Source organism: Morone saxatilis, unplaced genomic scaffold (assembly GCF_004916995.1).
Source record: "Morone saxatilis isolate NCDOM2014 unplaced genomic scaffold, NCSU_SB_2.0 Contig18, whole genome shotgun sequence".
In the NCBI taxonomy this organism is placed as follows: domain Eukaryota; kingdom Metazoa; phylum Chordata; class Actinopteri; family Moronidae; genus Morone; species Morone saxatilis.
Window position 1 is genome coordinate 8482814 of NW_023339740.1, and position 12947 is coordinate 8495760.

Sequence of the window (12947 nt, forward strand, 5' to 3'; positions counted from 1 at the left end):
AAGAATGAGAAGGGGGAAAAAAAACAACCAGCAAACATAAAGTGAATGTAACAGGATACAGCCTAACAGGTTTTGATAGAAAGTGTCTGTGTCGGCAGCTGGTTACCGTGATGAGGTGTGGGCCTTGTTAGCTAACCTTTTACTGGGCTAATTCCGTGGTGTAGCTGGGAACTGGGCCATAGGCCAAAGCTCAGTCTCAGCAGGTGATCTGCAAACAAGCTTGTTGCTGCAGAAACAGTGAAGGAGATACTAACACACATGCACACACAGAGCTGCCACTCCTGATTTCACTCAGCCCCCAACACACACACACGTTCAAACTGTGTAGCCTTCCTTAAATTTCCCTTTTCAGGGAGAAAAAAAAAAATTGTTTTCAGAGTGCCCTCTTCTCGCCTAAGGGACTATCTACACACCGATTCATGACACACTCCAGATATCTTCCCTCCCTTTTCTTAGCAGCCTTTCCCTCCCTCCCTGCTTCTCCTGCTGTCTTGTCCTGTCCCAGTCACAGTCAACAGCACACCCTGCACACAAACTCACACCAGGAAACCCCAGCGTGCCACTAACAGCACTAAGACTGAGAAAAGAGAGCCAACACCAGCGGCAGTGGAGGAGGAATAAAAGAGTAGAAAAATGTGGGGGAGAATAAAACCACAGACACAAGGAATAGGAGGAGCCTTAATATTCTATTTCACACTGTCAAACAGTTGGCTTAGTGCGAAGGGGAATCCCTGGCTGTGGGAGTGAGAGAAACCACCAGTGTGATGATCTTCCTACTATCTCATCTGTTAAAGTCGGAGCATGGCCTGGCCTCCGTACCCAATAATAACCTTGTTGCTCTGGTAAAAAAAATATTTACTATGGTTAGCTTCCTTACAATCTATACTCAAGGTGCATGATCCAAAAATGTGCAGTTGTATGTGTTTACTCAGCTAAGGCAATGCATGAGTCTTTGTTCGACAAGTTCATAAATTAATGCATAAAAGGGCGGCCGAGCTTGCAGCTTCCTGTTCTGCGGTGAGTGTCACCCCTGCTGGGATCAGCCTCAGCTGAGAAGCACAAACACCTAACGGAGACAGATGGGCTCAAAGAAGCACACTACAATCGTATTGGGACCATCTCAATGGTGCTGAGATCAGTGCCTTTGCCCTGTGTTAACGCCACATGAGGTCTTCCTATAATGACATCAGAGAGAGGAAGCCAGGAGGAAAATCACAGCAAGAGCACTCCTACTCAGTATGGCAATGTGTAGTAGCATAGCCACAGAAGTTCACTTGGATTGACACTGTTCCAGCGTAGTCCGTCAATTATTCTAATAATCTATTACTCATTCATCAAACAATACATGCAGATCGTTCTGTTGTTCTAGCTTCTCAAATGCGAGAATTAGCTTCTTTTTCTTTGTTTCATATAATTGTAAATGGAAACAGTTTGCACAGCAAGTAAAGAGTTAATTGATTAATTGAAAAGATTATCATCAGATTAAAGCTGGGGTTGGTGGTTTGAACAGTGCAAAACCTTACACCTCTCTCTCTGTGGCTTCCTATCACTCCACTAAATTCCTCCCACCAAACCCACATTACATGGCAGCAGGAGTCGGCTCAGTTTGGCTCATGCCTGGTAAGGCCCGCTCTCAACGGCAGGAGTGTCACTAAGACCCTGGTCCCTCTGGCCGCTGAGCCTACAGCTGTTGAGCACTGAGGGACAAGGGTCTTGGCAAGTCCGCGGATCCAGGGCAGAGGCAACTCGGACCCAGTGGGATGTGAGTACAGATGTCACCATACCAGAAATGTAGAGTCGATACCATTATCGACCAGTGAAATTCCACCATTCTCAATACCACGGTATAAAACTAAACAATAAATCCCAGGTTTTCAACATACATCACAAAACACAACAATGTGTGGCATGTTGCCTTAAAGTAATGAATAAATAGAAAGAAACTACTCAATGTACTCTTTTTCTGCTTCCTGGTTGCTTTCTACTTTTTACTGAGTAATATAATTGTTGCCTAAATGACGCCAAAGTAAAACCAACCCCGGCTTTAACTGACACTGAAAATAACCCTTAGTTGCCCTATTCCAGTGCATTCAAGTCGTACTCGAATGGAAAACAAAGGAGCGCCATTAGCTGCTCATTAGGCCATTTATATAATCTAATCATTACAAGAATTCAGTAGCATACAGGTGATGGTGAACAGTTGAGTCGGAATCGGTGGCGACGGTGACCTTGTCACACAATTTCATTATCAGTGTCAATATTGAATTTTGTGTTTCCGCTGTCATTTACATGTATTCAATTATGGTGGGTCACCGACTCAATTTTTATTACCACATCAACCTCTAGACCACAGTATGGCTTTATTTTTCATTATACAAAGCGTATCGAATTGGTATCCTAATAATTAACAAATTACAGACATTGTGCTCACATAGCATAATGAATTATCAATGCACAGTTGAAGAAACAAATTACTATAGAACAGCTGTCCACTGTCAAACCACTGTCCATTTTGAATGAGTATACTCCATATATCAGATTGTCTGGCATTCACAACACCACCCTATTAAAGATGTACCGCGGCCACCTGCTGGGATGTAGTCAGTACTGTTTTACTTCACAGGCACTGTAATTCCCTCCAGTGTTCGTCTACTTCTCATTTAAAATCCCCCAGCACGTATGAGATCTCAACTGGATGCTGCGGTTCATAAGCAATAGTTGGTCTAGACAGGCTTGCATTGATCTATATTGTTTAACAATGTGGGAGAGTCCCTTCTTTCAGTGTTGTTGACACAGTAGCAAGGACGGTTTCTCTAGGAGCCATGTGCTGTTATACCTCCCTCTTGTGGGTGACCTTGACAACTGTAATTGCTGTGACACTTCATGGTGAACGCACACAAGTGAAAAGAAGGGACTACAACTCAATACACATTTAGGAGAAAAAAGACTTAAGAAAGTTATAAGAAGAGAGTACTATCAGAGATGGAAGTGTAGGATGGAACAATTACTGATGTTAATACAGATTGAAGCTATTGGATTTCTGTCATAACAAGGCGACATGAACAGACTTTTCCTGTCTCCATAAATTGACTTGACTTACAAAGACTAATACAAATTCTTACTTTGAACAGCCCTACATGACAGGACATGGTAGGTGTCACTCTAACATTCAGCCTTCCTTCCCATTTCAAGGAAATGAGTTTGGGAGTGAACAGACAGCATATTTTTTTGAGCGACTGTGGGCGTTTGTGAACTTGGTGTGAACACTGAGGTTTAACGAGATCCACAGTGATGCAATCACTATATTCAGAGATCAAGAATTCCTCCATTTACTTTGGTACCTGAGTCAGAGATCCAGCTGAACTACTAAGCAGTGGTAATCCATGCGCCGAAAGGCACATGTACATATCACTCAGGTATCCAACAGAACCAGAAATCTGATCAGTATGTGTTAAAAAAAGTACATTACTGAGAAGACCTAGAGCCACATCAAATATTAACAGGGGAATTGTAAACACACACAAGTGAGTTAAATAAATAAATAAATCAAAGTCTGTGGCATCCCCTCTCAGGTTACTGTGTGGAAAAGAAAAAAGAGGTAGGGGAATACAAAGGCGGAGGGAGAAGTAACACCACCACAATGTGTGTTTATGTGTGAAGTGCAACCAACAGCTCTGAAGTGGTATATGGTTCCTACAATTGAAAACTACTTTGAAACTATATTTTTCATTCCCCCTTTTTGTATTGGTTTATCTATAAAATTCAGAAACTCTCTCATGTTGTTTTGCATGAAAGATAACCTTAAATATATGCATACATATTTGTGTATGGGTGTGCATGCGCATGACACTTACCATAGTGTGCTTGGAAGGCTTGGGGCTTGACTACCTGACCGCAGTGGCTGCACATCACCAGGTAGAAGTCGTCCTGTGCGGGACACTGGCCAAATATGGGCATGTCTGTGGACAGGAGAAGAACCAACCACATGGGCCACAAGTCAAGGAAGGGCAAATAAAATAAACTGTGTTCACCTGGTCCCTCAGTTTACAGCACGCTCTGAATCTACACTGAAACATCCATCATTTGTTGTCATGACACTGTAATAGCTCAAGATCCTTTGTGCATAAAACCAAGAAGAAATTGGTCACGTCCTGGGTAAAATTCAGACATTACTGAGTTACGCAACAACATGAAAACATGTTACCATATTAAGAATAACAGCTCACTCAATGCAACCTGAGGAGCCAAAACACTTTTCCCTAATGGGACATTAAAGTACATTTTATTCTATTCTAAGTCTGCACATGCTAATACAGATTACTCCCAAGTACTAGTCCCCATTCATCATAGAGAATATGTCCTTATGATAAGAAGCAGGAAGGGCTGAGCCAGTGATCCAAAGGTTACCTGCCGCCAACGTCTCTCCCACATATAAACAAACACAGCACATACAAGATGTGTACGATGTGAATGGCATTGAGTGTGGATGATTTGTGACTTTCAATAAAGCAAGAGCTCTCAAGGAATAATGTTCAACATGGTTTTCCCCTCATGCTTCCTTCTTTAAATCAAAACAAAACAAACAGAGCTACAACACTAATGAATTAATAGAACTTTTGACAGATTTGCTGCTTTCTCTGTTTTGTGTGATAGTAAACTGAATATCTTTTTGTGGTTAACACTGTTAATTGGACAAAACAAGCAATGTGAAGTCATCACCTTGGGCTTTAGGCAATTGGGATGGACATTTTTCTTTTCTTTTTTCCTGACAGTTTATAGAACAAACGATTAACCGGTTAACTCGGACAACAGATTAATTCATAATAAAAATAACCATTAGCAGGGTTACAATCAAGATGTTGGTTTTCATGACAGTCTGTCAAGTTACGCATCAGCAAATGTTTTAAGAGCCATAACATTAAAATATTCCAATACAGTAGTTGCTGGTCACGTTCTCATGACTCAGGATTCATTTGAAACACCTCCTCCCCTAAAGCCAGCTCACGCTTAACAGAAGCAGACATTGTGGAGTAACAGAGTAAACTTTTAACTACCCCTAGCAGTGCAATGCCTCTATCTAGGATTAACTAATAAAAAAAATAAGAAAAACTGGAAGAAATTGCTATTTTTAGTTCTTCTTTCTTTCTGAATAAAGTAAATATGGGAATTTTCCTGTAGTGCCCCTAATGCAACTTTCAGGCACACATTCATGGAAAACACAAGCAGCATGAATGCCAAGGTACACAAATGGCATGTCTGCAGCTCCAGCACCTCTGGCCACTCAATAGAGTACGAACCAAGACTCACGCTTCACAAGAGGGTAGTGCCATTCCTCACTAGAATGTGATCAAAATTTACCCTGGCGCAGAAAACCAGAAACCACCTAATTAAGTGGGCTAATTAAGAGATTGCCTGGGGCGTTATGATGAGATGGGCAGAAGACAGGATAAAAGAGGGTATAAGAGGAGACAAGTGGAACCCCTCTCCAGTTTGTACTCCACCAGGGCCGTCAAGGGTTCTCCAAACGTCAGTGGCCGAGTCTGGAAGCGATGAGGGCCATTAAGCAAAGACCATATAAAAAGGGCCTACCTGGCGGGTTCCCTCTCAGGGAGGTCAGAGGCAGTTTTGTGTGGATGAATTGACAAGCCTGATGCTACTTAATGCGTGCCAATTGTCTGAAGTCACTCTGCTAAGTGTCTCCTTCAACAGCAGTGGAGCGAAAAGACTTTATTTTCACAGTGGCTGGGGTCTGCCACAGAGAAATAGCAAATGTCTTCACTTAATGGACAAAGGCATGAAAATTATATAGAACTTGAGTAGGGTAGCACACTGCTGATGTGCACAAGCAGGGCCTGAGTACACTGCAAAGAAGGCAAGTGCAGAAATGTGATGTGGAGAGTAGTACTCACTGGTTGCATATGCAGAAGCATAAGCTATTAAAGAGCAGCTGAAAGCCTAGAAGTTCTGGATAACCTTTAGGTTCTACATGTCTGTTTTCATCCAATTCTCTCTATGAGCAATTCTCTTGTGCCACTAGCAAATTGAAGTTATAATGAGAGCACACACATATTTGCTAAATCAATAACTTCGCATGTATTCTCCATTAAAACTCCACCTTCTCCCAGTTCCTTTATTGAATCAGGCCAAGAACTGCCGAGTCCAACAGGCCAACCACATTTCCTTGCTGGATCAATAGCAAGGTCAAACAGGACTCATTCCCAAACTGCTGTTGTTCACTTGGAGCGTTCTCCAAACAGGCTGCTCAAACTATAAAAGCAGCCCAGCTAGATTGCTTTTGCCACTCTGCATTCAACACGCTGGAACCAACTGAACCCTACTGCTAAAATGGCCCGACTTGAAAAGTGGTGTAACGCCACTGTGTCTGCCCCATTCTCAATCTCCCATTTTCGTCTCGAGCAAGCAGGAGATGAAAAAGATACAGAGAGAGAAAGGAAGTCGCGGTGGTGGAGAAAGAAGACACAGAAACGACGGAGCAAAGCCAAGAAAGGAGCGTGACGGAGAAAAAAAAAAAAATACAAGCAAGAAAGAGAGCAGAGAAACAGGCCGAGTCAAGACAAAGAGAATGAGCAGAGGACCTGCGCCGGAGGAGGAGGAAGAGAGCCTGTGAGCACGAGACGGAGGAATAGAATGAGAGTCCAGTTCATTTCAGCATCCTCATCCATGGCAGTGATGAATGATCTAGGTGGAATAGTAGCAGCTCTGGCTGGTTCTGAGCAGCACGCACGCTGGCTGAATCTGACCTGTGGCTGACACTGGCACTACATTTCCCAGCTTCCCTGACTGTTAACAGTGCCGCTGCAAAAATGTATAAAAAATGAGACATATGATGAGTGGTTTCATCAGTCATTAACTGCCATACATTCTTACAATGTGTTAGTCATCTGTGCGTGCGTGTGTGTGTGTGTGTGTTAGGATGGCGGTTACAACACAGGAGGAGTCTGGTGGTGAGTCATGGCGGAGAGGTATAGTCATCCACTTGTAATACCCCTACTAGAGACACACACACACACACACAGAATAACATTCTATGAACACACACACACACACACTCCTGCCACAAGCCGCATGTGTTGATCAGCCCCATGACACAAACAACAGTCACTGACAGACGCTGCTACATGATAGAGACATGTTTCAGACCAGTTGCATGTCAAATGACCTCACAGCCTTGAATTTTAAATGACCATTCTGTCAATCTGTCTTCCTTCTTGCCCTGGACATACAATAGACTCAACCGCTTTCAAAAAGACTTTCTCTTTAGGTCAGCCACCACCTCAATGTACGCAGTGTAATGTATGAAATATGAAAGCACTATTTCTCTTCTCATTGGGAGCCTCTAGGACATTTTCTTTTGACACTGTCCAATGATCTGAGGGTATGCACATAGGCCACATTGTTGACCAATGCAACATTAGATAAGTGGCCTGTCAAGTAGCCTGCATTTAACCATTTCATTACCAGCAACACATGGAGAGTGAAAAAAGAAAAAAAAGAAACTAAAGCTGGACACACACTCGTGAAATCACAAGTGTGGGCCAAAATCATGTGACCAAAGTGAAATGTGCCATCTTTCCTGATGACACATTCCTCATTGAAATACAACTTTAGACAGATAACCCTGTTCTGCAAACAAATACATTATTACACAGCATGAATGAGAAGCAGAAATTCCAACACATGTGCCTCCAATATGTTGGACAAATTCATGTCCAAACTCGTTCTATACTAGGAGTCATTGAAGTCAGAAATCCGTCAAATTCTGTGACAATTATTTACACCACAGTGATCGCTTTGTTGTTGGCTTTAGAATTAATGATTGTGTTGAGTGTCTGAAGATGATTCTTGTGGTTTTTGCTTAATTATTGCCATTTTTCTCTGCCAAATTATACCCACAAATAGAATTTCAGCATAGTAAACAACAGAGAATACATTAATTTTCTCTCTACACTTAGCTCTGAAATAGAGCTCAAAGAAAAAGAGCTGCAATGACTTCCTGTAATGTGACATGCCCTGCTCATGTGCCCTTGAGCAAAAGATGCAAATGATTCCTGTAAGTTTTTAGAAGTAGCTGTGTGTGTGTGCTGAAATGAATCAAATGCAAAATAAACAGAAAATGGTATGTGTACACTTTTAAAGGTTGCCCAATTACCTACTTAGGACACAACATTAGCAAAAGGTGAAATATTGTCATAAACGAGGTAGGCCTAAAACTAACTGTACTTTAAAGTTGATTCATCATTCATTTATTTAGTTCTGAGTTAAACAAACAGGTTAGTCTTCATCCTGTCAACTTGCTCATTGTGATGTCACTCTTGAAAACAGGGCATGACTGTTGATTTGTGATTAAACAAGATGCAACATTTTATTGTTATACTAATTTACCTTTCTGGTGAGGCTCATTCTAAATCCAGGCCTGCCAGCAGGACAAAAGAGCTAACACTAATCAACGTGTTTCCGAAAATAAAATTGAAGTACAAACTGGTCTGAAACATCACTCTGTGGCTCAGATGCCTGATGATGTGTGCTTCTGACACTGTGCGTTTAATCACAGATGTCAGATGATGTTGTTTCTCTATATCCTGTCATGCCTGAACCTCTCCCTTTTACTGCCTATTAGAGAATGAATAAACAGCAGCATTGAAAAATGCTATTAGTGACACCTACAATGTCTATGTCATAACCTGAGATAATGGTTACTAGCAGGAACATAGTCATTCTGTTGTATGTTATCAGGATAGTATGGCTGATTGATTGATTTTAATCCATGGTTATGGCAGACTTTCAGACCTGGCCTGAATACATCTAAAATATATATGACATGCTGGTTGGCGGAAAAGTGCTTCAAAGGATATTTTTCTAAATATGTGGTAACAAAAATCATTACTGTTGGTCCTATTTTCTGTTGAAGCAGCGCGTGAAATAAGAGCAAGCCATACCATAACTTCATATGATTTGATAGAACAATGACTAAAAATGGGATTTACACAAAAGTCCCAACTGCTATTTAAAGAGCAACATTTCCATTTGGGGGTTGTTGTTTTAAAAAAATCACACATGTTCCCAGTCCACCAATTAACTTTCAAAATCTTACTTAACCTTAAATTCAAACATTGCTGTTGTCAGATAAGAACAGAGGTGAAATATGGTGGAGCGGTTTGTATTTAAAATGGCAGAAATGTGGATGTTGAACAATAAAGTGCATTAAATGCATTCCCCCAGAATATGACATTGTTATTACTATGTTTGGGCCTATACCCAACTACAGCGAGTCTAAGTTGTTAACCGTTAAGTTATTTTAGGGACAGATGCAAATGTCAACTACCACACGAATAAGAGACACATGTTTCACTTAGCACATCCGGTTGTCCAGTCAATTCATGATGCGCAAGATTTACAGTACGTTTACATTTTGGCCGAACGCCGTGTGTAAAGTGTTTGAATCCCTGTGTGTGTGTATATGTGTCCAAAACCTCCAGAACCAAAATACACCTTTGGCCCTAGAGAAAAAAAACACACTCACCTTCTCTGCACAAACGCATGGCTTCTCGATTTTTCCCGAAGTCTTTGAAACTTTCCTCCGATTCAGCACCTGAAAATGAGGCGATCCGACACACAGACAAATAAATAGTTGCACTTGCTTGCCTGCCCGTGCTGTTGCTACCAGTAGCGTTTCTTCATATTCCACCAAAAACTGCATGCAATCGGCCAAAAAAAGGACAGGACTGGCAACTGTGGCGCTCCACCTCGCTTCCCCGCGCACATTCGGGACGCTGGGGAACTCACCGTCGTTGCCGTGGAGTTTGGCGGCGTCGACCCAGTTGCTCCAAGGCTGTCCCAGCATTATTTCTGGACTAGGCAATGATCTCCGCTCCGCAACAGTCGCCATTGCTGTGGAGCCTTCTCCCCGCTGGATCTGCTGCTGCTGCTTCAGCTGCTGCCTGGCCGCTCGGCGCTGCTCCCCCCTGACGTCATCCTCGGCCCTTTCCGACATTCTTTCCGCTACAATGTAACAACACAAGAGTCAGCGTTGGTCGCGCTCGGGATAGGACGACTTGTTCACTGATTGACACGGGCGAGCGCGTGTTGTTTCACCTCACCCGCCCCCCCGAAAAATAAATACATAATAAATAATAAATAAATACATTTAAAAAAATAAAAAATAAACAACCTGTGTGTGGCTACCTGACGAGCAACAAGTACAAAGCAACACATGACAGGTACAGAACTGGCTGGCAGTTCATCTGAAGACTTATGGGTAGGCTAGTTAGCTTTAGCTTTAATCTCCTTTACATGCAATGCCTACCGACTTGGCTTGGTGGTTCATGTTAAACCTTGCTTATTAAATATGACACACACACTCTGATTACACAGCCATGTGTACTAGTATTTTATCATTTGTATTACAAATATATACAAGATACATATCACATAAATAAGTATAGTATAGTATTTGGGGTGGGGCAGCATGTAGCCCTACAGTACTGTACTTCATGTCAGCATTCATAGCAATATACATGAAAACTGAATATTTACACCCGAGCTGTAAAAGTTCACTGACAAAAAAAAAAAAATAAGGACTTGATTTTGTGATTTTCTTCAATATATGCAGTGTAAGCTTACTAAACACCTGTAAGTAAGTAAAACTTTATTTCCATAGCACCTTTTTGACACAGAGATCCAAAGTGCTTTCCAAACAACAAATAAATAAACATAACACACAAAAAACGGTGTGAGTGTGACACTAGTGGATGACTGATTACAGTCTGCATCATGCTTATCCAAACTGTGAATATCAATAAATATTTAAATATTTAATTTCTTACTTTACATGCTAAAAAAAAGTAAGCATTTAAAATCTGACACATATCAGCCACGAGAAGGCACAATCATAGGCACACTAAAACTCAACTTCACATTCAAATTTTTTGGCTTTGCAGTGATGTGTTTAACAAAAATGGTAATTTCTTCAGTTATTGGATATGTTCATTATGCAGACATTACCAACAATACTGTTGGACAAAAGTGCATAACAACATTTTTAAGATGCACTGATAAATTCACAGTGGTAACCACATCCCACAGTGATGATGTATTATGCTTGGCAAGTCTTTCGCACATATAGGAAAACATATTTACAGATAAGTCGATTTGATCTTCATGGATGATGGATTAGTAACTGTTATGTTACCACTGAAATAAAGACAGACACAAATTGTGTAGCTCATGTTACTGTTAATTCAACGAAGTGTCTTTGAAAGAGTAATGTAACACTTAATGAGATTTATGACTGACTTAAATAGATTCCCCCTTAAGAACCCCTTTTCATATGTGTAAAACAGCCAAGTTGTCTTTACTTTCACTTTCAAAACGATGTTTGTGATGTACCAGAATTACGTAATTATTCAGCTGACAGACAAGAAGACAAGAAATGGAAGCTCTTAATGTTGTCTTGCCACAGAGAACATTTAGTATAGAGACAGCTGATTGCTGTAAAGAGACAAAGTAATACTCAGACTGACCTAACAAATAGCATAAACATTTCTAGTCATCATCTGGTGCTGTCCGTCCCATTGTATATAAATAATGTAGCGACTGATTTTATGTAACCTTTCTGCTTTTCCATCTCAAATCATGAGAAATTCAGACACAGCCATCTGTCATTTTAACAGAAACAGTTTAAGCAGCCGTCTATGTTTTTCTGATATCAAATGAAAGATGTCTGTAAAAATTGACCTAATAAATGGCAAAAAGCTTAATATATTCCTGTTTTGGCTTGTATCCTGAAGAGCCTGGAGTAAAAATGACCTTGGCCCTCTGTTGCTAGTTTCAAGTGTACAGTTCAGAAACTTGGCGTTGTCTTTAGACCAACACTAAATTTAGAAATACAAATTAAGACGCTTGTCCTGGAGATGTTGCCAGGCTCATTGAAAGAAAAAGTTTCTATATTTCCTTTAGTCTTTGTTTACTGTTTATGCATAAACCTTATAAATTGAGCCATTGTATTAAAATGTTCCAAAAGATATGACCACTCCAGACTCCATTATTGACTAAAAATCTAGATGCATATGGTTCATATTAGGATGTAGAGCTTCGAAATGCAGCCTTTCTAATGAACTGAACTGGCTACTGTATCAACTGTTAAAATGGTCAAACCACAGACATGGACTTAGCATCTTTGACATCACTTACAGGTTTCTGAAGCGATCACTTAAAGCTTGAATTTGGATCAATTACTGGAGCCAATGAATTCAAAACTGGCACCCAGGGTTTAAGCAGAAAAAGTAGTAAAGTAAAATACAGTACATCACATTCATAATCACTTTACTGTACTATTTTAATATTACATATGGATACCTACAACAACTTGGTGAGCACACATAAGCATGATGCTATAGTTTAAAGGTGATATGTGAAAAGTGATATAGATAGTTTAGTGCCTATCTATATATCTATCTATATCTATATATCTATATCTCTTTTTTTGTTTTTTTATTATCTATTATCCTTTTTTTCTTATCTATCTATCTTCTATCGTTATCTTACTTTTTTATCTATTCATCTATGTCTTATCTATCATCTATCTTTTATATATTATCTCTATCTTATTATCTTTCATTAATCTATATCTTTTTATTTTATTTTTTTATTTTATTTATTTTATTTTATTTTATTTTATTTTTTTATTTTATTTTATTTAATTACCTATAATTTACCAGTTAATAACCCTGTTTTACTTTCCCACCTTTGCTTTCCAACTGTTGCACAGTAATTTTCCTCGGGATAAATAAAGCTTCTTGAAGCTTGAATCTTGAATTACAGTCAGGACACTTCCATACAAAAACCTGATATGGGCAGTTTTCTATTGTTTTACCATAATGTATATCATTAATCAGAACCAGTATTTTTATATATATATGAAATAACAG

At 40.1% G+C, this 12947-nt stretch overlaps 1 protein-coding gene across 2 annotated transcripts in view; it reads right to left on the reverse strand.

Annotated features, from left to right (window-relative positions):
- LOC118328817 (ataxin-7) overlaps positions 1 to 12947 on the reverse strand; it is a 27080-nt gene that overhangs the window by 11024 nt on the left and 3109 nt on the right. For both annotated transcript variants that reach the window (XM_035662731.1, XM_035662730.1), the window contains exons 3-5: positions 9805 to 10020; positions 9542 to 9610; positions 3855 to 3959 (exon numbers count right to left, since the gene is read on the reverse strand). In XM_035662731.1, coding sequence (XP_035518624.1) covers positions 3855 to 3959; positions 9542 to 9610; positions 9805 to 10012 — 382 coding nt within the window. In that variant the 5' untranslated portion in view covers positions 10013 to 10020. The remainder of the gene's footprint in view (positions 1 to 3854; positions 3960 to 9541; positions 9611 to 9804; positions 10021 to 12947) is intronic.